General features: G+C 44.8%; 1 protein-coding gene across 1 annotated transcript in view; it reads right to left on the reverse strand.

The window, feature by feature from the left end:
- The window catches only part of Cdh13 (cadherin 13), a 1,029,145-nt gene that overhangs the window by 639,571 nt on the left and 362,889 nt on the right, over positions 1 to 26,685 (reverse strand). Inside the window, exon 3 of the mRNA XM_052167056.1 lies at positions 1,268 to 1,476. Coding sequence (XP_052023016.1) covers positions 1,268 to 1,476 — 209 coding nt within the window. The remainder of the gene's footprint in view (positions 1 to 1,267; positions 1,477 to 26,685) is intronic.

The raw sequence follows: 26,685 nt of genomic DNA on the forward strand, positions 1-26,685 counted from the left end.
GTGAGCCATGAAGAGAAAGGCGGGAAAAGTGAGGGGAACTTGTTTGGAAATGAGCTCAGGAGGAATGGGGATAATGAAACAGTATCAGGAGCAAACACGATCAGAATGTTCCTCAGGTGCACGCCTTTAATCCCTGCACTTGGGAGGCAGAGGCAGGCTAATTTCTGAGTTCGAGGCCAGCCTGGTCTACAGAGTAAGTTCCAGGATAGCCATGGTATACAGAGAAACACTGTCTTGAAAAAACTGATATATGTGTGTGTGTATCAGAAATTTTTAAATCATAAATTAAAATATCAGTGGTGTGCATGCATGCATGCGTACATGCATGCACACATGCGTGTGTGGTGCTTCAATATCCCCACAACTTGCAGACTCACAAACAGAAAGGAGAATCCTGGAGTTCATTCTTCCCAGACATGGTAAATAGAGACCATCCCCATGCTCAGTTGACAGTTACTCCTACAAGTGGTGCATTGGGAAAGATATTCCAGTTCAGCCAGAGGCATTGGGCCCATCAGCCATGAGTATGATGATAGCATGCACACTTGTGAGACATCCCAAGTCTAGTCTGCAGACAGAGGAGTCGTACCACTCTCCTAAGATCATGGAGACAGTGTCGGCATGGAGGCAGCTAAAGCTGCCAGTTTGATTCTCCCAGCTTGGCAACTAGGACAGCATTTTCCAGCTTCTACTGAACTCAACAGTAGACAAGGCAGGGTCGTGAGTCACCACTTCTGATCCATATGTTAGGCAGGTGGAGACATCTTCAGGAAAGGATATCATGCCACATAGAATGTCATGAATGGTTTGATGCCTACTGCAGGGATGGTCATGTGATATAATTAAGAGCCAATGAGAGTTGGGCATTGTTTTGGTATCACCAGGAAGAGATAAAGGCAGGCTAATTCAGGCTAATTCAGAAGGAAGTGAACTTGTTAGGGAACCGCTATACTGAGACACCCACAGAACGGAACCAGTGAGAAAGATGGACTCAGAAGACAGATACAAATCAGAGCTGATGCCCTTGTCTAGGTACCAGTGCAAAGACAAGCTTGCTGGTGAAGGAAGTCTAAAGTACATCAGTTACATGCACCCCTGCGTTCCCACTGCCTTCTCCTTTGCCTTTTGTTTTTTGGGTTGGATTTTTGTCACTCATAGCAATGATAACAACACCATAAAGACTCCAGACCAACATGATAAACCCTCATCTCCACAGGATACAGAAGCTAACATTGCTCTTGCAACTCATCCCAGGAAGTCAAGTTACCTGCAAGGAGCCCTGGATGTCTTTCCCCCCGACAATCACGAGTTCTGCCATGTCTTCGGCATGAGGAGTCCTCGCGTGGACAAACAGGGTCCTACCCACTGCAGAGATGTTTCTGAGAGCCACTAAGGTGCCATCGTTGTTCACCTTGAAGTGTGGGCTTGAGACCTCATAGTGCAGCTTCTTGTTGCCCTTGCAGTCACTGAAGGTCACTAAGGAAGGAAGACAAACAGTAGAAGAAAGGTGAGGTGGTTGGATATCTTAACATTGCTGAAATCTCTGATCAGTTAACCATGGGTGTGTGCTATTATTCCACAAAGCTGCCACTCTACCCTGATCCAGGCCACTTGTCTCAGAGTGATTTTGTCTATGTTGATGGAGTTTACCCAATCAGGACACAACCTTGGGGTTAGGATGCAGCTCATCTAGAAGAGAGGAAAACACCATGCTCTGTATTTGGTCTCCAGCAATGTTCAAACTGGGCATGGAGATAGGAGCCTATAATCCCTAGCATTTGGACGTAGAGGCTGGAACATCAGAAAAAGTCATCTTTGACTACATAACAAATTAGGGACTACCCTGGGCTACACAAGAGCAGGTCAAAGTGGAAAACACAATAAAGTACAGCCTTGGTCCATTTTTAGTTTCTAGGTGAGTATTCATCAATGTGGAGGCTAACAGTCCTGCCCCTAACTAAAGGCTGTGGATATAGTAAGGGTCAGATATGGACGAGTTTGTTTGAAGGGAGTGACCTGTTTTTGCAATGCCTGAGTCTGGGAGCAGAACCACAGTAGACGGAAGTATTAAAGATAGTGTTGACAAGACAATAACTGAGCTGCAACTTGAAACTGTGTAAACCAGCAGGCTCTGCAAGGGGTGGGGAGTGTTCCAGGCATCTGAGCTTATCCAAAGAAACAATGATGGGTGTTCACAAAAGCACAGGGGGTGCCAAATAGATTTGGTAAAAGAGAACACTCAGGGGGCACTTATGAGTGATGAATTGGAAATGGGTGAGAGGTGTTGGCAAGTGGAGGAACATTCTGAAAATGTCTTTTGGAAACAAATAGAAAAGGCAGTAAATTGGGGTGCTTCCTGGAAGCCATCCACATATCCCAGAGTATGGACTATACCAGCAGAAGGTGCGTGCTCTGGTTCTAGTACAGAACAGGGTTGGAAATCACATGGAAACCCTTTGAGGTCCCAGAGATCTCCATCACAGACATGAGTTATAGAGAGTGGTCTGGAGATGAGCAAGGAGCAAAGTTAGCTTGGAGTAGGATGAGGACAGAGACAGAGACAGGGATCATGCAGATGTGGAGAATGGGTAGATGAGGTCATGATTTAGCTATGTGAGAAAAAAAATAGGGACAGACACTCTTGGATGAGCCTCCTGGGTCTTACACAATGGTACCAGTAGTGGCTGATGACAGTGAACTGTGCTCCCCTCTGGAGTGCCTCTATGTAATTACCATATTCCATTCTGGCTCTCTCCATGTGTTACACAACTGCTTGCCTGTCTCCCTTCTGCTAGTGATTTTGAGGATGCTTGTAGGTGAGCATGGAACTGGATTATACTCGTACATTCTTATTCAGAGTGGGTATTTTCTTAAAGACTTCTTATATGTCCATCAGTATGTATGCCATATGAGTGTAAGTGCCTGTGGAGACCAGGAGGGGGCACTAGACCTCCTGCAGCTGGAGTGATAGATATGGATTGCCCAGTGTCAGTGCCAGGAATCTAACTTGAATACCTGGGTGACTCATAAGTGCTCATAACTATTGAGCTTTTTCTCCAATATTTCTAAGATGGTTTCTAGGATCCCAATGCATCCCTGAAACCCTGACTAGCACTGAATATATAATATCCTTATTCCTATGCACACATATGCCTATGATAAAATTTAATGTATGAGGTATGCATAGTAAGAAATTATTAACAATAATGAGTAATAAAAAGAGCAATTATAACACTTTTCTGTAATGAAAGCTATGTGGATAGAATCCAAATTGCTATACTGATCCTAATCATGATATCCTATTCCAGTACTTGGCTGCAACAGGTTTATTTATTCTATAAACAATAAAGTCTCTCTCTCTCTCTCTTTCTCATTTTCCCTCCTTCCCTGTCACCCCATCTCTCGTTTCTCTTCTCTTGTTATCTCTCTCTGTTTCTGTCTCAATATGTATATGTGTTTCTCTTTCACTCTGTCAGTCTCTCCATGTCTCTGTCTTGTCTCTGACTCTGCCTCCCCTCTGCTCCTGCTCCGTGTCTGTGACTTAAAACGTTCAGATTGCACCTGATTGAATGTAACTAAAGCAAAACTCCCAATAAGAAGCATGGCACACCCGTGTTTGATGCTCTACCTGGTAGCCTTGACTACTCCGTAAATCTGTAATGAGACATGGAGCACAGAGCTCAATGCATTTCCGAGGTGTTGGCATAGCTGTCTGTCCATCTCTCAGACCATGACACAGAACTTGACTGGTTCCCTCCCTTACTGAGTACAGTGGCTCCATCCCTCCCTAGAGGCCACACCATATCACCAGCGATGGAACCCCAGAGACAACAGCACACATCGCATGTACTGGGTAATGGAACCACCCTGCAGGTTCCTCTTGTGCTTGACTTTATTCGCCTGACTGACTTTTTTGGAGACACAGAGTAGTTTCTCCAAATCACTACTTAGTCATCACTAAAGTCTATCCTAACCCTAGTCGTTGGGTCATAGTCTAGGATGTCGCTGTGTTAATGGTGCTATCAATGAGCACTAGGGCTATCCTCAGCCTTCGTCTCTTACAATGTTACTTCTTTATTTTCTATGTCTCTTGGTGACAATGTCAACTTGGGTCCTAGTATCCTGCTAAAGCTATAGAAAGATCCGAGGGGCTGAGCCTGCCTTGCTCTTCCAGGAAGATGGTGATTACAATGACCATTATTCTGTCAGCTGGCAGCAAGGATAGGCAGTGTGGGTGAAGCACTCTTCCACGTGAGTCCAGAGTTGAGCACTCAGACACATGGTCTCATCTTCACAAAAAGAAGCAACCGCCACTCTGATCTCCCCACCTGGAGCTTTCTAGATAAGGTCATTGTGGTTTGGAAAAAGTGCCAAGAGCAGTCCACATAGTTAATAGAGGAGACATGGAGAGAAGAATCCTGGTTCATGACAGCGTCATCCTTATATAAGGACAGTTACCCAGTGGAGTAGAGCCCTTCTAGGATCTCATCGCAACTGAATGTCAGAGCCCCACAGAGCTCAATCCAGCTCCCATAGCTGGGAAGTAAACCGCATTCACTGCTTCTCACTCATATCATGTGATGTTGATCTTGTGGTCAACTTGACTATATCTGGAACAAACTAAAACCCAAACTGCTGAGTATGCCCGTGAGGGATTTTCTTGACTGGGCCATTTGAAGTGGGAAAACCCAGCCCACATAAAGGGATGTGGAAAAAGGTAGCTTTTTACTTTTGGCCTACTTGCCCCCACTCTTGCTGGTAAGCTCATCTGCCCTGATGCTGTAACATTCCTTCACTGGTGTTAGAGCCTGCTTCTACAGAGTTTCAATGTGACCTGAAGACTAGCAGCTCCCCAGGAATCTACCAGGACTCTAGCACCAGAATGGGATTAATGAGACAGACAGCCTTGTAGACTGAACAACTATAAGATTCTTAGCCTTTGTATTGGGAGACAGGCAGCTTTGAACTAAGTAAGTTATAACCTGTGAGTCAGTCTTAGAAATACACACTAAATATATATCATCGGTTCTGTTGCCATAGACAGCCCTGACTAACTTGCCCTTTATTCAGGCTCCAGGGCCATGTTTACAATTGCTCAGGTGGGATTTGATATCTCTTGAAGTTCTCTGACTCTTGCTCCCTTACTATGACTATCTTGGTCCTCAAGATTCCTCAGCCTTACACAAGTTCAGCTCTTGAAGATAAGTTGTACAGGGCCATTAGCATAGAGCTCACATTCATTGGGACCAACAATCACAAATGACAAGACCTGCAGAGACTTGCTGCCACAAAGCCAGGGTGAGGACTCTGGCCATAGCCCATGGACAGGATCAAAGCAGAAAGCCTTGGCTCTAAAGGCATTGGGCAAGGGAAGGCAGACGAAGGACTGTGTGAGTCCTGGATTCATATCAAACTTCCTCCTGGTCTTGCTTCTTCCCTTCCTATTTCCCCCTCTCCATGTGTATCCTCCACAAATACTGAACAAGAGCCTATATGGTGTGAGACACTGAGTTCACAGCACTCACAAGAACCAGCAGTCTCTAGGTCGAAATTTAATGAGGGGCATGGATGAGAATCTAGCATTATCTTGCGTAGCAGAAGGAGCCATTTCAGGGAGACAGAATCACAGCTTGTGCAAGAGTCCTGTGGTGCCAATCGAACTAGACATAAGCAAGGGAGGCAAGCACAGAGACCAAGGAAAGAAGCAAGAAGCAAGGAGAGAGATGCCTGGGCCCAGGGATTGGGACCCTGAAGGTCACACAGGGACCCTTAAGGGAGTCCTTGAGTATTCTACAATGGGCTAGTGCCTCCATCCGACTCTCCTGAGGCCATGGCTTCTCATTGCAATTGACACATAGCAATTGATGTCTTTCATGTCTAGGCTGTCTGCCTGTTCCTCTTGGGCTCCATCTCTCCTTCTGTACCTTCCCCCTCTACCTTCCCACACATTGATTTTGTCACTGGCAGAAGGTACTTGGCACAGTCTTCACCCTGGAACCTCCTAACCACCTAATTGAGTTTGTCCTGGTTTCATTTCTGTCACTACATAAAAATGCCTGAACAAAAGCAACATGGAGGACATAGAATTTATTTGGCTTACAATTCTGGGTTCCAGTCCAATTGTGGAGAAGTCAAGGCAGGAATGTAAAGCATCCTGTCCACAGTCAGGAGCAGAGAGAGAATAAACACAAGGACCCTTGTTTGTTAGCTCCTATGAGCTCTGTCCTCTCATGCTGCTACCATAACGGAGCTCCCTAAGTCATAGTCAGAACAATCCCACACAGTCCCATAGGCCCAACTGGTCTAGACAAGTCCTCATTAAGACTCCCCTCCCAGGTGATTGCAGGTTGTGCCCAGGTAACAGCCCAAACTAAAACCAGTGCCCACATCGAATAACTAACGGTTCCACCTGCTTCATTCTCCGTTTTCTAACACGACAAGCCATGCGTCATACCTCTCAACGATATCGAGATATCTCTACTTTTTATCTGTTTATTTTCACAGCCCAGAGCAGAAAACGAATCTTATTTTAATATTTGTTTCTATGTGCTTAACAATAAACCAACCACTTTTATCCAATATGAGAAACCGCCATGACATTTTCCCTGAATCCCATTATCATCCAGGAGTAAAAGATGCTTTGTGGGTGGGGATGAGGGCCCTGGTCTTGTTGTGAGCAGAGCAGGCGAGAGACAAGGCTGCAAATTGAGAGCAAGGCCTGAGATGAACTCCTGGTATAGAAATGGAGCCACAGTCTCCTCTGAACTCCATATTCCACACATACCATATCACATGCACACAGTCGCCTACGTTCAGACGGACTCCAGGTATTAGTAAAGGCAGAGGTTCAAACTCATTCATTCTCCCTATACCTTAATACAGCTCTGCCTGGTCCCAAAACACAGCCCAGGCCAAAGGGACCAGTCATGGCACCCAGCTCTGAGCACCGCAAGCTGCATGGCTCCTGAGTGCCCAGCGCTGTGTCAGTGCACGGTCCATCTCTTCTCTTCCTCACATGGCCACTCGACAGCAGTGTCTTCTGGCGCTTTACTTCTTCATTACCTACTTCCCTAAAGAGACATTTTAGATATTTTCCTAAATTTTATCACTCTCATAAAAATTTAACATCACAGATACATTGATGTTTGTCTGCATATTTCATGTCTACCTCAGCTTACTCCTTTTCTGCGTAACTCTTTATTCCTTCCCACACAAACATAAATTTTGTCTCCTCCGCGGTGATACCGTCCCACTGAGGATCACGGAGAATAATGGTAGAAGCAACATTTTCCACTTCCGCAGGAGAAGAAACTGACTTGGGGACTTGCTTCATCAGGGTCACGTGAACAGAAATTTATGGGGCAAGAACGTACCCCAAGTCTGACCTGTCTGCTTAAGTTCTAGGTAAATCACTTTCTAGTAGTAGAGGACCCAGAGAAGAAGGGCAACTTCACATCTCAATTGCCTTTGGTATCTCAAGAATCCTTGGAGGGGTTATCAGAGGTACCCAGTGAGGTCATCAGAGGTACCCAGTGAGGCCATCAGAGGTACCCAGTGAAGCCATCAGGTACCCAGTGAAGTCATCAGAGGCAGAGAGGAGGACATGAGGGGTGTTGGTGAGGGCATCAGAGGTGACACATGAACACATCAAAGGTACTAATATGGTGGTATATGCTAGCTGAATGTTAATTAATAAAAAACAAAATTTGAAGGAAAAAAAAGTCCTCATGAATCAAGTGTATACCACGTCAGTAACTGAGATGTCAGATAACACACTCTGTCTGAGTACCAGCTTTCCACAGCTCCCAGCCGTTCCTGGTCTAGAGTGGAGGTTGGGGACCTGCACGCTGTAATTAGTCACTTCTGTGCCATAGGACTGGCAGTTTACATGCTGGCTTTTATGCTCGTTTCTGATTCTGACTCCTGTTAGAGACCTGCTACCTTGGAACACCCCATATCTTTACTCTAGCCTTCTGGGAAATGGGCTCTCTGAGACCCTTGTGACATGCATCAAAATAAGATACAGGTCTGTGCACAGGGCCCTTGGGACCAAACTTGACTCTTTCCAGGATGATCCCCTGACTCTCCACATCCCTTCCTCTCCCAGAGGGTGCCCCCCACTCCTGTGCTCCCTCCCCCCACTTCTTTTGAGTCAGGCCTCCTTGCTCAGATCAGGAGCAGTGAGCTGTTACCATGGAGACAGGCACTCTATGCAGCTCCACTCCAGCTGATTCTAAGGTCCAGTGCATCTGCCTGCGAAGCCCTTTGCTTAGTAGGGCGAAGCCCAATCCCTTCCTGGCAAGGGCATGGAGAAGGAAGAGTGACATTAAACAGGCGAAGGTAGAACATCTTACTCCCAGCAGACATAACACTGAAAGACTGTTTAGAATGATAACTCCATTTAAATCCAATCTGTGATATTTCCTAAAAAGACACCATATTGAGAACTTCAAGTTCACCTTCAGGATTACAATTCCTCCTCTCTGCCCATATCAACTCAATGACTCTTTCTTTCCGGGAAGGGAGGGTAATTTTTATATGACATGCCTGTGGTGGCACGTTATATAAATTGAATAAGAATACCATCCCCATCCCATCTGTCAGAAGAATTGACCCTCAGTTGGTGAAGCTGTTTGGGAAGGATCAGGAGGAGTGGACTTGTTGGAGGAGGTGTGTCACTGGGGGGGGGGTGGGCTTTAAGGTTTCAAAAGACTCCTCCTTCTGTGTGTTGCAGCTAAGACATGGGCTCACAGCTTCCTGCCTGCCTTTGCTTGTCTTTCATGGACTTTAACTCTCTGAAACCATGCACCCAATTAGATGCTGTATTTTGTAAGTGGCCTTATTTTTGTCACAGCCATAGAAAAGTGACTAAGACAATGCAGAGTCCAAAAGGTGTGCTTTTCTAGTAAATATATGTTAAGACAAGCCTAAGAATTCAGATCAATAAGAAGGAAGTTTAGTCACAGAGTCCTCTCACTGTTATCTAATGCTTCCTCTAGAAATCCTGACCTGGGTTACACATCCTTTATACATCCCCAGCCAGTTTATAATCCAGGTCTGATAGACAGGCATTTGAATTACTTTCCTCATTACTGTGACCAAATACAAGAAGTAACTGCAGAGAGAAAGTGGTTATCTTGGCTCACAGTCTGAGGGGACACAGTCCATCATGGAGGGAAGGCCTGACAGTAGCCAGGCATACCTCATCCATAATCAAGAAGCAGAGAGGGGACAGGAAATAAGGCTGAGTTGTCAAACCTCAAGGGTCAAGTCCCTCCTAGTAACCCACTTCCCCTCCACAAGGCTCTACTTCCTAAAGGTTCCTCAATCTTCTAAAAGAGCACCTGCAACTAGGGAGCAAACAATTAAGCCTATCAGGATATTTTACATTCATATGACAGCAGCCAAGACTGGAATGCATACCATACCTGACACCCATCGGGAGTGAAGGATTGATAAAAGACACTCGTCCTAGCAAAGGCATCAAACCAGATGGCTCCGATGTGGGAACCAGTGATATGCAAGGCAGACTTGGTGTCCACAACGAATAGACCATCAAAAGAGAATTAATTTATCCTATAGAAAAGAGGCTCTACATTCTTACCTATTCTAATGCTATATTAAATTCCCAATTAAGGTATACTATACTATTGACAGAATGGTCACGCCTCACACTCTCCTACTAGAAACTGTGTTTGGTTCTGTAGCATCAGTGAGGGGCCAGTCTGGCATGGAAATGAAGGCAGTGTATGTCCAACTGAAAGAACACAACTAAGGAGACATTAGATAATGTATGATGATCTAACATGTTTGTTTCTATAGTGATAACGTTCAAAGTATTAGCAGCTCTGAATGATATTTCCATAGATGACTCAAAAGGAAAAATTTTAATATGCAATTATACTTATGAACAAATACCTAAACCCTCCACGATGGGGGCAGGTGCTGAACTGTCTGTGCTCCCTTGAACCTACTGGAAATTTCCTCACATACTTTATCATGGTGACATTTAAAATAGCTTCTAGAGAGAATTAAAAATATAAAGAAAAAAGAAAGAAAAAGCTAGACATATTATGCACCCTCCACGAGGATTTATGGGCATCCATTGCATAACATCATTCTTTGAGATAATCTGTGCGCACCCCAGGAGGAGGGGGAGGGAGGTGAAACCACCCCACCTGGGGGAAAATGCAAATTAGATGAACGGCACCACTCAGTGTTTCAATTATGCTTTCAGCGTGTTTCCACTCAAAATGTCCTCTGGGCTTAATGTAAATGTCACAAAAAGACAAACTTTAGCTGGGAGACAAAAGCCACCACTGAAATGGGAAGTTTGGCACATGAATTAAGGGGCTTAATCTTCCTGACCCGGATGTCAGTGCTTTCTCCATTTCTTTGTTTCGAAAGTTGGTTCTTAGGGATGCAAACCCTAAAGGCACAGAATTCTCACCATCACAGAAAATGAAGCAGAGGAGAAAATTAAGCTGTACTACCAAGAAAAGGGAAAATGCAGATGGATTTACATTTCTCTGCTAAGTACTGAAGACTCCCACTCCCACAGAGAGATCTGAACTATACATGGGGACTGTGACATGCTTATAAGGACATTTGTCTGCATCTGTGGTCCATACACTACCGTCTTTGATGGAAAATGGTTCTAAAGGTTGTAGGCCTTGTTTGAGGCTTGCAAACTGCATGTGTTATAAATTTGCCCTCAGTGATGCCCATAGTCTTTGTGTAATGGTGCAAGGATGTGTGAGAACTGGGAGGGAGGCTGTGAGTCAGCCAACCTGAGAACTATAGCCTCACATGGACACAATCTGTACCCATCACCTCTACCCACACACCAAGAAAATGGCCCCTTTAGTGTCTAGAGAAGTCCTGATCTATAGCACTTGTCAGATTCAATCATATTGCTGCTTCCAAGATACCAACTTGCCTCCAACTCCCTTGCAAATTCTCAGCACTGTATCTGTTCACAGGATTAACCTGTCTTAGTCATCTCTAGAGACTTGGCACTGTCCCTGTATGGGTAAATATAAACTTTATATTCTCTCTCATGCTAAGCCGTACCTTTCTTCCCAGGACTGTTTGCCTACCCCAAACCACAGAATCCAACTGCCCTGAGAGCACAAAGGGCTCCTATATTAGTTGAAGTATAATATCCGGGGGCTTGGGGAGCAAGGCCTTTCTAATGCATAAACTGGCATTTAGTTCAGAACCATCAGATAGACCCTCCATGGGATGTACAATATCAACCAATCACTCCATATCCCACTGGTACCCAGAGGCACTAGCATCTTCTGAAAGAACTTGCGGGCTTAGTCCAGAGACTTGTCAGAACTACACGAAAGACATGTGGTTTCCCAAGCCTGCATAGCTCACGACTTCTGGGGAATAAGCCATCATTCACATGTGTGCAGTGGCTGGTCCGTGCTCCAGCCTCCGTTTGTGATGCCCTCCTGCATCCTGAATGCACTGGGCTGTATGCTCTGCTCCATATTTGCCTCAGAATTGTTCTGACATCCACAGGGCTCGTGTGAGGTCTTGGGAGTGTCTCAGCATGACGGATCAGCTCAGGAGTGGATTTGTACCTCCAAAGACTGTGCAGATTTGATAGACGCAGAGTACTCATGAAACAGCCTTAATACCATCTCACGCATCAATTCCAACTTTTATAAAACAGAGTTTCAATTCTATCATGTCAGAGGAAGATATAATGAATGATTCAGCCAAGGAAATCCTTTGTACAAACCTATTTTTGCCATGTAAACCCTTAAGGGTTTCCTCTTAGGAAAAGACACATCTCCTTTCAGGGGATTTTTTTTCCTCCTGCAGATCATTAAAAACTGAGCTGCCAGTTCCAAGTTTCCTCTTTTCTGTCAAACTCATCTTCCTTGTCTTTTAAAGCACGGAAAGCTACTCTCTGATTGGATGCTGAGCAAGTCTGTCCCAGGGTAATTATGAAGTTGGAGTTGAGATGGAGTGGATTTGCAGAGAGCCGGACACTGTACATGATCAACTCCAGGTCAGCAACCTGACGGTCAAGCCTTGGAGCCACTCCCCAAATCAAACTGAGGAGCCGTGGCATGGATGCAGGTGAGTGGTTGCATGATTGTCTTCATCAGAAACTTTCCCAGCCAATGAGACAGAGGCACGGATTCAGCAGGGCTAAGAACCACCACATCCAGGGGTGTAGAGATCTCCTTGGTTGAGTCAAATCCCCTCAAAGCCCTTAGCCCATCTTGCCCCACTAATCTGTGTGGATATCCGTGTCCCTCCCTGTGAGTATCTCCAGGATAAGTGAACATGAGGAGAGGTTTCCTCCACCATTACTATAAGGGTAAATGCTCTTACAGTTGTAGTCATGGGGATGCCCACTTGTGACAGGGCCTGCTGGAATCCAGAGCCCAGTTGGGTTTGATACCCTGGCAAGTATTGAAATCCCACATTCCTCTAGGCTCTACCAGCAGACATCTTTAATTGAGGACAGAGCCTACAAGGAGAAGCATGTGCATCTGTCACAGAACCAGAAGATAGATGGCAGAAAGCCACGGCACTACTTCCCTGCCCAGATCTGTGGGTCCATGGTTCAGAGACGGAGTTGTCTACCCAAGCTCTAAGACTTGCAGGCCATTGGCAAATGGAGGCGTCTCCATTACTGTCGTTCTAGTTTGTAAAAGTAAAGCACTATAGGAGGCGGCAGTGCTGGCTTTGCTCTGATGCTGAGAAGCCCAAGGCAGGGGTGGGTGTTAGGTTTCAAACCAGCAATAAATAGCTTAAGTACTTATTTCATGTATCAAAGCAGAACTGGCTGCCAAGTTCTCCCTGTAGACCCTCAGCGCCAAACTGTCACAGGGTCTTCCTAGCTGGCAAACCCCAGTTTACCCTACCTCCTACCCTAAATTTCCCCAGCCCTGTGGGTGGGGAGGGGCTGGGCTGCATTCCCCTATATAACCTAATCATTTTGGTTACCTGCTCTCTTTTTGTACCTTCAGGCCTTCTGGCTATTGCACCTGTTTCTCCTCTCTCCCCTCTCGCTTCCCCTCCCCCTCTCCTCAGATGGTACAGTTCAGTCTGGTCCTTTCTATTCTGGACTCCCCCAGATATCCCTGCCTCTAACTATTCTCTGTCCCTTTATCTATAATACACCCTCTCCTCCAGCATATTCTTCTTCTTTTTTTCATTCAGTGGGGTGCCTTCACTTCTTTAAGGAGTCATAGATTTTGGGGTCTTGAGAGAGGGCTGTACCTACAAAAGGGCAGTGGAGGACCCCTTTCTCTAAAAGCCTTCCAGAAATGTCAATCAAGGAGGAGGACAGGAGTGCCCTTGGGAGACATTCTGAGCTCCCGCAGAAGCACTTGGAATATGTGAAAGAGAAAGGCAGTACAGCTGTGCAGATAGGGAATGCTGCAAGGCGAATGTTGGTATTTCTTTGACCTTATATTTATCTGTATCCTGGAAATGCCTACAGAAGTTCAGGCTATCACTTAGAAGCCTGGTTCTTTCTGGATGAGATAATTTGCCTGTCACTGGATCCTTTCAACTGGAACGTGTCTGACTACTGAGCAATGTATTGGGATGGAGTCCAGTGTTAGATGATTCTCATACAATGGAGGAATTAGATTATCCCAAAGCTCAACGTATTTATCCACCAGCCCATTAAAGATGTCATTTCATCACTTACAGTGTGCATGATAGTAGACAGGGAGGAACAAATGCCAAGACAAGGATGAATACTGTGTGCTGTCTACCTCTGTGATATTCAGAGTCTAGAAAGTTGACCCTGCGAAGATTTGGAGGGCTGCCATATTGAAGCTCAGTGTTCCATTTCGTCATGATGTCAAAAGGCCAAATAAGTAGCATATGGTAGAAATTACAAACAGGCAGCTCATAATTCAATGTAATAAATTCTACCCAGCAGGGAAAGTAAGCCAACCAGTGATCAGGCTCACCATTCCCAAAGGCACTGAGGCAGGAACTTATCAATAAATGTATCTTGTATCATCAGAGAGTTAAGATTTCTGAAAATGGCTTAGAAAGGCAATGGCTTAGCCTAATTTTCATGGCGTTTATTACAAAATTGAATTTGTTCTAGACAATTGAGCTTATGTGCGCTTAGTAACAAAACTAGATTTTTTTCGCATAAAATTTAATAAACCAATCTTGAATGAGTTTGTTTCATCAAAGTGGACAAGTTAGTTGGGTATTAAAATCTGTAAAATATTGGAATATATAAGAAACATCAAGCGTTGGTTTATGATGTAGCTAGAGATGCCACAATATACCATCACATTATTCCACATGAGTCTAGTTAGCACGAATGGCCTTCGGCTCATATGAATACAACACTGAAGATCACAAGAACACTTTCCTCCAGATTTTTAAGGCACTCACTCTCAGGAGTATAGCAGTGCTGCCTTTGAGCTATGACATCTGAGTCCCTTAATAACAGTTCCCATCTATAGAGTCTTCTCCATGTGTTCAGCAGTGAGCCCCCTACCTGATCACTGATGATTTTTAAATCTCCCATAGTTCCATGGAAGCACTGTTTTATAGATAAGGGAAGATGTGCCTTTTGGAGGTAAAGACTATTCCTTAAGGTATAAAGAAAATAGTTGTAACAGTATGTTTTGCACCAAACACAGACGCCCTGCCCTGTGACCTAGGGGATATGGGAGGACTGGGTTATTCTGGGTGTGTAGAAAGCTGTTCCATGGTCTAGAAGGCCCTGACTCAAAGGGAGGCTGAACACTCTCTGCCTGAAGCTAAAAGAACTATCAAAGATTAAATTGAGCAGATTTTTGAAGAGACCTCTCAGGGGAACCCATAGTACAATAACCAAAATCATACATAAATCAAAGTCTATGGAAAGACAGACTGAGGGCATCTAGACTCCAGAAGAGTCTAGAAATGCTTCCAGAAGGCAGGGTAAATATTAGAATATTTGTAAATATATGCAAATATGTTTGGGGGCTGAAGGGCATGACCTAAGGCAGCAGGGTGTGTCTTTCCTAGAATATGTTCCTGTCATAATGCAAGATTGATAGCTTTAAGGTAGTCAACAGAGATGTCTCAGTCAAACTACCAAAGCCCCTAAAAGGCTAGTTTCCGCACCTTGAACATTTTCTCCTAGCCATCATGACTTTGGTAATCCAGGACCTCTGTGAGAGCAGGAACTTTCTAAATCTGTTTCTCTTCCAGATATGCTCAGTGTCAGTCCGAGGACAGAGATGGCAACCCAGGAGTATTAGTGGATTCGCTGTGGTTGCAACCAATTAACTCATCTGCCTCCTCCCTAATTGCAGTGGATGAAACTCTCACCAGCTGTGATTACAAACTGTTTCTGTCTACTTGACAAGACCCAATCAAGAAACTGAAGTACAGTGATTTGGCTTGTAGTACACAGGGCACGATTAATTCTTGCCTACATATGTGGATATTTTTCGATGTTAGCAGGCACACAAGCAGCCCTGAGGTCATGCCTACTCATTCTCTGGTTGCCAAGAGATATTGCATACTTTAGGCACGATTATTTCATCATCTGGAGCTCCAGCCTGGTGGGGATGGAGAGTATTTTGGCCAAGTGGGTCTTGTCACACATTAAAGGTATTCTCATGTCTCATGATTTCCTCATTGCATAATAACCTTTGCCCCTTTCCCAGGAAGTAAACACCAATGTAGTCCAAAGCTTTTGCACTATTTCTTTCTACCTGACTTATCATGGAAACGTATGATCCAAATGTAAATCATAGCTTTCCATCAAAAGTGGCAACTTTTGCAATTGAAGTATTCTTCTACCGGGATCTCAAGTATATTACTGTGATTACGTGCCTCAAAATGTTCTTTTAATGTACCCGAGGCAAGTCTAAGATTCTTGAGATTTATAGCTCACGTTTCTTTCTTTATATATCCACTTCATGCTGAAGCATATGGTCTCACACAACTGTGATATTTACGATAACGAATCGCAGATGCTTAAATGGGAGTAATCTGAAAACACTCAAAGGCTAAGATGCTGCAATCTTACTGCAAACACTACAAAGCAAGGACCTTTGGATTATGTTGATTTCCAGAGAGTATCAGGAGGAATGAGGCTTTGCACGTCTCCAGAAGACATGCAGAAAAAACAGCCCCTCCTCCCCTCTCTCTCAAGAAACCCTTCAAAATATCGACGGGACTTTGAGATTGTAAATCTAACACTTCTGTTGGAAAGGGAACTGTAGCTGCTTCTGGACACAGGTGGGCATACAGGCTGGAGAGACCCTCGCTTGCACCCACTCCAGGACACATTATAGAGTGGTCACTGATAAATACAAAAGGTTGGAGGGGCAGGGAAGGAAGGGATAACCCTTCATCTCTCCATTAGCTATACATGATAATGTAATATTTTATCAAATTTACAAACTATATGTATATCAGTAATTGCAATTGACTTTGACTTTTATTAGAAAGTTTCCCCATCCACTAGATGTGATGGTACAGAACTCAGGAGGCTGAAGCAGGAAGATTATGAATCTGAGGCTACCCTGGACTACATAGTCAGATACTATCTCAAAGCAAAACAAAACAAAAATCCCGTTGTCACACCAACCCAGTCACAAAATTTTCAGCCCCAAATTTATCCTGTCTACAAGAAAAGCAGGCATGGGGGATGGAGCTGAGGGAATGGCCAACCAAAAACTCATGGGCAAGCACCAATCCCTGACATTATTAATGATATTCAGTTATGCTGGCAGACAGGAGTCTAGCATGGCAATCCTCTGAGTGAATCCACCCAGCAGCTGACTTAGTTGTACACACCCACAGCCAAACAGTGGAGGGAGCTTGGGGACTCTTGTGGAAGAATAGGGAGAAAGGTTGTGGGCCCCAAAGGGGCTAGGAACTCCACAGGAAGACCAACAGAGACAAGTAATGTAGACCCTTCAGGCTCTCAGAGACTGGACCACCAACCAAGAAGCATACACGGGCTGGACCTAGGCCTTCCTGCACATATGGAGCAGGTGTGCAGCTTGGTCTTCATGTGGTTCCTGAATAAGTGGAGGGGGGGGGGCTATCCCAAAACCTGTTGCCTGTCTTCGGATTATGTTCTTCTAGCTGAGCTGCCTTGTCTGGCCTCAGTGGGTGAGGATGTGCCTAGCCCCATGGAGACTTGATGTGCCAGGGTGAGGGGGATGGCCAAAGGGGCGCCCACCTGCTCAGAGGAGAAGGGGAGGGAGAATGGGAGATAGATTGTAGGTGGGGGTGACTGGTAGGGGGAACTGAGTGTGATGTAAAGTGAATAAAAAAGTCCCTTTGTCACATTATGTAGATTCTCAGTGAATAATTTACATAAATAAATAGATCAACTACATTGTTGTCCATGGCCTCTTTGTATATCCTAGTGTAGACAGCACATCCATAAAGCTTGCTAATGCTGGATCCCTTTTCATAAAGAGCAGCTATGCAATAAGAGAGATCTTCATCTCCGCCTTTTGTGCAGATATTTGAGTCGCTCAGACCCCTTTAGAAACTTTGGTTTCAAATAAAATACCAACGTATAGTTTATGTAGACTTAGAAACCAACCCCCCTGAAAGATTTCTTGGTTCTACAGAGCATGAGCACCCTGTGTCCTCACATCGATGACAGCTGTCTGTCTTTACATACATGACAGCTTGATGTCCGTGTGTCTTGTTTTGTTTACTGTTGTACCTCACTAATATGGTTGTCGTCTACCGTGTCCAGATAGCTTTCCTGAGCTCTGTGCAAATTGGAGGATTCCCTTTCCTTAGCGGGGCCTTCCACTTCTCTGCCTGATCTAGGGAGCACAAACCACACTCTACCTGGGGGAAATTACAGGTTCAACTTCCCAGAATGTCTCTTCACGCAAATGAGGTATCCCCAGCCTCAGCCAATGAAACTTCACCCTAAGAAGGACCCCTTTCCTTTCTTTAATGTTCATATAGAGAGCCGTGGTTCACCCCTCAAAAAGTGTCTGCGTACAAGCCCACCCTCACCAAAGGTCTATGCTCAAGCTAAGATCCTCTCAGAGAGTTGTTTCATTAAGATCCTGAGGGAAGGCCTTCTCAACGCCCCTCCCCCAGGCACCCACTCCCAACCAGCCTGGGATCCCACAGAGCATGCCCATCCCAGACTCTGCTTCACCTTTCCAGCCTGGTGCATGCTGGTGTCTGGACACCCTGAGAGAGAGGAAATGAAAGACACAGAACCACAGCTGGATCCCCAACACGAATACCACATGTGTTGCAGGTTCGATGCTAAGACTAAAGCATGGTGTTAGCCTGCAGGACACTTGGGTGTTTTTATCTCTTGCTTTGTACCAGACTATGAGCTTTTCTGAAGCAGAATATCTCCCAGTTGGCCATTCTGTCTCCAAGGCTCTACAGGCACCTGTACCTTATGTGTTATGAAATGAATATTTGCTTGCATAGGAAAAAAAAAACTTATCTTCTTGCCACCTGCTAGAGTGTTGCTTTCAATAGGAAAAGTTGACTTAGGTTCTCATTCCCTTTATATTCAGTTTTTCCAGTCCAGAATAAAAATCCTTGGGCCAGTAGGGACTTGGGAAGTCTGACAGCTCTTGCTTGCATGTACTGCAAGTATAGAGGCTGACCAGCTGTGGGTACTCAGTTGATATTGTCAATGTGGATCAGCTAAGATTGCCAGGTGATGCTCATACCAATCCCACCCTGGTCCCTAGCTGTAAGGAGTGGACTTACTCTTTCTACTTTCCTTGTCTGTTGATGTGAACAGGGAGGGAGGCTCAATGGAATCTCCTCCTAGAATGCTGAGTTCTCCTTCACAGACTGACAGGTGTGAATGGAATTGTAACTTAAGGCAGGTGTCTTAGGGTTTTACTGCTGTGAACAGACACCATGACCAAGACAACTCTTATAAGGACAACATGTAATTGGGGCTGGCTTACAGTTTCAGAGGTTCAGTCCAGTATCATCAAGGCAGGAGCATGGCAGCATCCAGGCAGGCATGGTGTAAGAGGAGCTGAGAGTTCTGCATCTTCAGCTGAAGGCTGCTAGAAGACTGACTTCTTAAGTCAGGGTCTTAAGCCCACACCCACAGTGACACACCTACTCTAACAAGGCCACACTTAATAATGCCACTCCTGGGGCCAACCATGCTGGGGCCAACCATATGTAAACCGTCACAGCAGGGAACACTCTGGTATCTTCCCTAAAGCAGGTAACTCTTGGAATCTGGACTTACTTATGCTCACACAGGCTGGCGTGAAGGTCTAGAGCCCACCAAGAGACACAAAAACTTGCGAGTTGGCAAAGCACCACACATCACTCTCAACCTGAGGTCAAGAGTCCACAGCTACCACACAGTTCTAGCTCACTGCTTTTGCAAATAAATTCTGTGAGATAATGCCACACCTATTACATGTGTCCTTAGCTACTGTTCTACAGTTTTATATATGTAGAGTTGAATAGATTTTTAAAGATCAGGGGGAAGGAGGAAAAGGAGGAAGAGGAAGAGAAGAAGGAGAGGAAGAAGAAGATGAGGAGGAAGAAAAGGAAGAAGGAGGAGGAGGAGGAGAAGGAAGGGGAAGAGGAGGGGGACTGTCTTGTAAACTTAAATGTTTTCTATTTGGTATTTTGCAGAAAAGATGCTGTTAACCCTATAGGCCAAGGTCACATTCCACTTCCATTCTGAAAGTGCTAGTCTGTGCCACTTCAGGACACAGGCAAGTAAAACCATGTAGGACATATTTCACATTCTCTGTTTCATGATTAACCACAAAGACAATCAACAGAATGGGAAAATGACTCTGATCCAATGCACGTCAATGTTATGCCAACGTGAGCACGGCTTTTAATTTTCTAAACTGCAATATGTTGGGAGAAAAATTTCCATTCAAAATAGAATCTCAAGAGACTTGGCTTTTTAAATACTCTTTTAAAATCCATTATCAGTCATTAAGTATAGGGACAAACTGCAGAGAAGATGAATTGTCCCCAGGGAGCAGAAGGGTACCATGCATATCTATATATTTATGTATCGAAGACAATAATTTAATTTAGTGCTAAGAAGCTGCCTGGTTTGTGCTTTTAATCAAGTTCTCATGCTTTCCTGTTTGTCTTCAAGGTTCAGCTTCCCACACTGAAAGCAATCTGTCATATAATCACATGATTTATCATTACGTTTTGTTCTTTTCTTGTTCGAGGTCTGTCATTATTTCCTCTCAAAGGGCCAAGAGGGCCATGTTTTCTTCTGTTCTCCTCTCCTGAACATTTAGCTTCCCAGAAAACCTAATGGGAATTATCCAGCCCAAAGGTGAGACAGCTATAATGACTGTTTTTCCCTCTGATGAGGGTTTGGGTCATTAGCAAAACAGTCAAGTCCCATTTCTTCTAGTAAAGGAGCAAATAGTCAAACCATCAAAAAAAAAACCCAAAACAACAACAACAACAACAAAATCACCCTTAAACTGCTTGATTGTCTGTCTCCTGGAAGTTAGGTGCTACACTAGAACATTAAAAAGAAATAGCCACCTCATATATCAAGTACTTCCAAATCCAGGGAACCCAGGGAAACTCCCCATTGAAACGATGGCTCAAATCCTCTCTGTAGTTTTATGTGTGCATGCTGACTGTGTTCCGGTATTGATCTTTAGTGAGTGTTCATTAAAATAGCAATGCGTGCGCTCTTCTCTCAATATCCAAATTCTGTGGAGCTACACGTGTGCCACTCCAGGCTAGAGAGAAGTGTAGAGAGAAGATGTGGTGATCTGAACCCAGGAGGAGACGGTGCCATGGGAAAAACAAACCAAACCAAAGCAAAGCAATAACTCTGGCAATGTTACCGGTGCCTTCGGGAATGCAGCCCTTGCTGAGTTAACCTGACTGACCGCCTAGGGAGGTGACCTGAAATAAAGGGGAGACTCCTTGCTTACCCCCAAGCTTAGGTGTAGATGCTTGAGATGATAGAACGCAGGGTTTGCTGTAAAGTTTTGTGTAATGAAAGAGAACCAGAGAGAAGAGGGAAGGTGGTGGGAGACTCCAGAAACAGGGCTTGTCTGTGTGTGTGTGTGTGTGTGTGTCTGTCACACACACAAGCACATATCTATCAGTATGTTTATTGAGCAACTTGCTGAAGTAACCATGCTTGACTCTCATTGCCCTGGGTTAAAAACAAAGCAAAATAAACAAACAAGCAAAAAACCCAACAAAACAAAACAGTCTCTGAGACATGGAAGCGACAGGCAAGGTGTATGTGAAAGAAGAAAGCCCCAGAGACTCACACACTGCAGAACAGGCTGGACACCCTTTAACATACAGAAGTGGGGCCTCACTTTTATTGTAAGCATGCCCTTGGGAGGGCACTGGGCCCGTGGGTATCTGATCCACATCTAGTATTTGTCTAGCTCTGTTCCCAGGCAGACACTGTGCCTGCAGCATGCATTATGTCACCACCTCACCATCACCCCACAACACTGCAGGATCCTAACCTCCTTCCCCATTTACAAATGAGTGGCAAAGCAGAGACGGAAGCAGGGAGATATGTCCAGAAACCCCGGGACTCCAGGAAGCCTGTGTGGCTTCAAACTCACCCCTCTAATCTCCCCTTTACTCAGCTGAGTAGGTACTTAGTTCTACCTGTCACAGGAATAGTTAGTACCTTTCGTTAGGGAATCAGTCATTTAGAGCAAAGACATGTTGCCTGATAGTATGCAGGGTAGACACGGGAACCAAGTACTCTGAATGGAATTAAGTCATCTGGTTTGAACTAGAGCCACAGAAGCACCACAGCAGGAGTGTGTGTAGCAGGGAAGCATCTGTCTGAAGGAGAAACAGAGTTGTTTCTACTAAGGTTAAAAACGGACGGGTCAATTTCATCGTGGCAGGGTGCATCTGCTCTTGCATTCATACCCTGCTCCACACTCTTTACACATAAGGTATCTCCACAACTCAGGAGGGCTCTGGGTTGGTACCCGAGAGCCTTCATCAGCCTGGCTGGCAGCAGACCCACCAACGAAGTGCTGCCTTTGAACAATCCTCGGAACAACAAAACAGCACACATTTCAAACGGGGAAGAGAAAAACAGGAGAGGAGAAGAGAAACATGAGTGAGAACGGAGCCCCTCTTGATCTGGCGTGCCCAGAGAGATAAACCTGCAGAAACCATCAGAACAAAGACAGTGTCCTGTGGTGTGTGCACTTCGATTAGAACAAGCAAAGAAGCCAAAAGACTCTAAGCCTTCATTTCTGAGAGATAATTGTTTAGCTCGTATTAAAACTTTTCCCCAGTGCAGACAGAAGGGGGTTTTACTGGTGTTTGCAAATAGTAGTCCTCCTGATCCCTGTTTGTCCTTGGAGAACAGGGTGGGTCTTTGGTCTCTGAGGCAGTAATGTGTGCATTCTTAGGAGCTTGTTGGACCTAAGAGTCTCAAGGCTGCTTCTGAGTTCTATTAAATCAGAAGCTCTGGGACAGAGCCCAGCAACCTATGTTTATGCACAAGTATGATAAGACTGGATAAAAGCTGAACATTCCTAATGCAAAAATACTAGCGTAAAACAAAACCTACACAACCCAATACTGTGTTAAGGATGACAGGGTGCCACAACAGAAAGGCATATGCTTGGAAGATGGCTTAATGCGTCGAGAACCTGCTGTGCAAGCATGAAGACCCAAGTTCAAATCCCCAGCACCCGTGGAAAAGCTGGACTTGGTAGTGTGTCTGTAATCCTAGAGTTCCTATAGCAAGGGGGGAACATACAAAAGAAGACACTTGGAAGCTTGTGGGCCAGCTAGGCCTGTGTACTGAGGTACCATACATCAAAGAGGGTTAACTGTCTCAAGAAAGCTGGAAGAAGGACCCACACCTTAAGATGTCCTCTGACCTCCACGTGGCATAGTTGCGCGAACGCATGCTCCGTGTGTGTGTGTGTGTGTGTGTGTGTGTGTGTGTTTGTGTGTGTGTGTGTGTGTGTGTTGTACACGTGTATCTTTAAATATGTGTCATGGTCCAAGTATAAGGATCAGAGGACAGTTTGGGGAGTAAGTTCTCTCCTTCCACCATGTGGATTCTAAGGACTGAACTCAGGTCTTCAGGCCTGGTGGTGGGTATCTTTATCCCCCAAGCTGTCTCTCTGGCCCTTGATATTAACATTCTAAATAATAATGCCAATCAAATATCCAGGCATCGCATCAACTTTGGAGTCAGAGTGATGCTAGGCTGAGATGTGAAGACATGCTGTCCCCTCTCCCCCTGTCCAGGATTTTGCATGGAAATCTCTAGCCTTCGATTTCTCAATCTAAAAAGAAAAAAAAAAAAAAAAGGAAAGAGCGATATCTATTGCCTAAAACTATCTCCAGAAAACAAAGGGGAATCAGAAAAGCATCTGTTACGTAGGCAGACAGTGTGAAATAGTTGCAGGTGTAGTTTTTCTTAAGGTAATAGACTCAAGCTCAACCAGTTTACAGCCCTTCTCCTTTAATAAACACCGCGCGCTAGGCAAATGAAAGTGCAGCCCTATCGATCTGCTCTACGCAGACGGAGAGGGCTGTTTTTCTGCAACACTGTGAGCAGATGTACACATGTCCTGTGACATGCCCTTTAGCCAATCAATCTCTCAAGTGGGGCAGGCATGCAGTACAAGTCTGTGCTATAAGAAGGATGGAGAGGAAGAGGGAAGGAGAGTAGGATGCTCAGCCCAATCCAGGCCACTGTCAGCTTCTGCCTGGACCACAGCAGATGCTTCTTAGACACATCCAAATATAACTTTATGTCCCTCCATGACACGGCGTGTCTACCTCCCTTGGACTAAAGGAAGGGATCTGCTTGTCACTCAAGAATGATACTCAAAAATCATTTGCATTGGACTCAGAAGCAAGCTGGGCTCATCGAGAATGTCCTAGGGGACTGGATGCCTGCAGACAAATTTTAAATCAGATGAGGATTTGCATAAAGTGCGCTGCTCCAGATTATAGCACAGTATATAGCTTACTTCATGAGGCACTGTGTACAACTCTGGCTTTCCTTCAATCCCTCAAGCCCCACCCATATCCCACCTCTTGCTCATCCTCCCAGAATCCTCCTTCTAGCCTGCAGACCCTTGCATTAACCGGTCTCTCTATCCTCAGTGCTCTTGTCTAAAATTTCCTTCCTTGGATTTATCATTCACAGCACTTTCATCCATCATTCCGTGACATCTCTCCATGGTTTTTTTCCTCTCTGGTATTTATTATTTATCAGAATAAATCTCATAGTTCTTGTTACTTAGATTATGTACTGAGTGCCTTCTACCAGAATATAAGCTCAGGGTTTCCATGGGGTTGGAACAGTATGTGGTATTAGTAGTTCTCTATGCTCAGTGTATTGACCAAGGAGTGGACTTTCTCCCTTAGTGTAAGGTTCGTGGACCATCCATCACTCAATGGTGAACAGGAGAGGAGAAGGTATGCAGATAAGGTTCAAGGGAGGAAACAATCAAAGCTCGGTTGCTGAGATAAATATTAAGTATGGCTGCGGAAGAATGAAAAGCCAAGAGGCATTCATCGAGGTGGTAGGCATTCTCCTGGCTGACATAATCTAGGCTGCAGGGTTAGGGAGAAGATGGAATGACTTAGCAGCTAGAGACTGGTGTCACCGCAGAGCTAGGTAACAGCATGATGTCATGTGATCACTAAGACGGGAAAGACTCAAGACTGTCCAACTCCATCTTGGACCAACATGGCCAACCCAACCATACTATAAACTACCACAGGTCTCTCGCATAACCAGCAGCTTTGCAGGTGTGCCTGCTTCCATCATGTACCTCAGGCTATGCCACACCCCCAAACCCTGTGGCTAGGAATGCAAAGGGAATTAAGCCTCATCAGGAAAGTCTTACTGGATAGCTAGAATTCTGTGTCTTAACTCATGAACAATCCTCCCTTCTCTCCACTTATTTGTTCATAAAACAAGCTCTCTAAGATCCCACCCAGTGCAACTCTCTCCAGGAGCCTGGACCTACCTCAGGAATGTTCTTTTACCTTTCATAGAAGACTTCCCTCAATTCTTTTGTCTGAGTTCTTTCTCTGACAGTATAAGAAGCTGTGAACCGCAGGTCAGCAGTCTTGGCTCTATCTGTGTTTGAGTTTCCTCTAAACTTCACCGCCCCACCCCCACCAGCAATAACCTGCTTTCTAGCTGGTAGGTCAACTTTACTGGGGGAGAAGTAGACAGTGAACTCTCTAGAAACAAACTTCAGTTCTGATGTGCATAAGACTTGGCATGTGTGGTAGCATTGGTCAAGCTGATCTGCACTTGGTTCCTCAGTTTCCACATCTGCAAGATGGGCTTCATCACTACAGACAACTCTTGGGACTTCATCAATGAAACAACAGATCTCTGTTTGCAACTCACTTGTCGATGCTGGGGGTGACCTGTGGATGCCGCATGTTCTCACTGGAACCTTTGCCAGATGAGACCAGGTATGCGTAAGAACGTGGACCAAACACAAGATCTCTAATGCTAAGTCACTGTTGCGATCTCAGGAGCTGGACTCATCCTATTCTAACTTCGCTATGTTTCGGTGAACTGGAGTATGAAAATATAATTGCCACAACATTGAAAAGAACAAGTTTTTAAACATCAGTAAGGATACCCAGCTCACTCCCCTGGTTTCTTGTTCAGACATCATCCGTGGCAAAGACCACAGTTCTGAGAATGAACAATCTTCACTTACAGGCAGTCAACACAGAGGAGCAAATAGAACCCTAGAGAACTGTGTCCTTAAAGCTGCAGTGCAAGGAAGACTCGACCAGCCTCCTATCTCACCCCATCTTCTGCAGACATAGCCTTTGATTTGCCCCTGAAATACAGGCTTTTTTTTAAGATGCCTTGGGGGAAAATAAGTTGTGTCAGTCAAAACTATTTATGAGACATGTCTGGATTTTTTTTTTTATTATACACCTGGGAAAAGGCATCTCAGATCATACCTTTTTTTCCCTCTCTCTCTATACTAACAAAAGGTTATATTATCACTTGGATCTGAAAACACATCCCTAACATGCCAACGTATTCTCTCATGGTAGTTAACTATTGTGTCAAGCATTTTTTTTTCCAGATGTGACTGAGATTTTAAAGTACCACGATAGAGATTTTCCCAGGTGGAAATTACCATAAACTCTAAGTTAAAGGACAGCTGGGTTCAACACTGTGCAGCTAAAACACAAGCCATTTTAAAATGGTTGATCTCAATGTCGCTAAATGCAATGCTGACCCTAGATGGAAGAAGACACTGCAAAACACCGTCGGAACAAGTTCAAATGCAAACCGGTGACTTTTATCATATTAAAAGCAAGCAGGCAAAACAGGCTAGGCTAGAAATGTTCTGAACACCATAGAGGAGGTAAAATTTAAATTATTTCAGTATTTCATTTTCATTTTGAACTGGCATTGATGCAGATGCTCCTCCCAAATCATAATTATGTATTTTTATATATTTTTGGGTATTTACTTGTACACACACACACACACACACACATGCTGTCTGTGTGTGAGCATGTACAGGTGTGCGAGCCTGCAGAGGCCAGAAGAAGGTATCAGATCTGCCAGAGCTAGTGTTACAGACACCTGCGAGCGACCCCACATGGGTTCTAGGAATGGAACTTGGTTTCTCTTCAAGAGCAGTGGATATTCTTAACCACTGAACCGTATCTCCAGCCCCTAAAATCATAATT

This window comes from Apodemus sylvaticus, chromosome 21 (genome assembly GCF_947179515.1).
Source record: "Apodemus sylvaticus chromosome 21, mApoSyl1.1, whole genome shotgun sequence".
NCBI lineage: Eukaryota > Metazoa > Chordata > Mammalia > Rodentia > Muridae > Apodemus > Apodemus sylvaticus.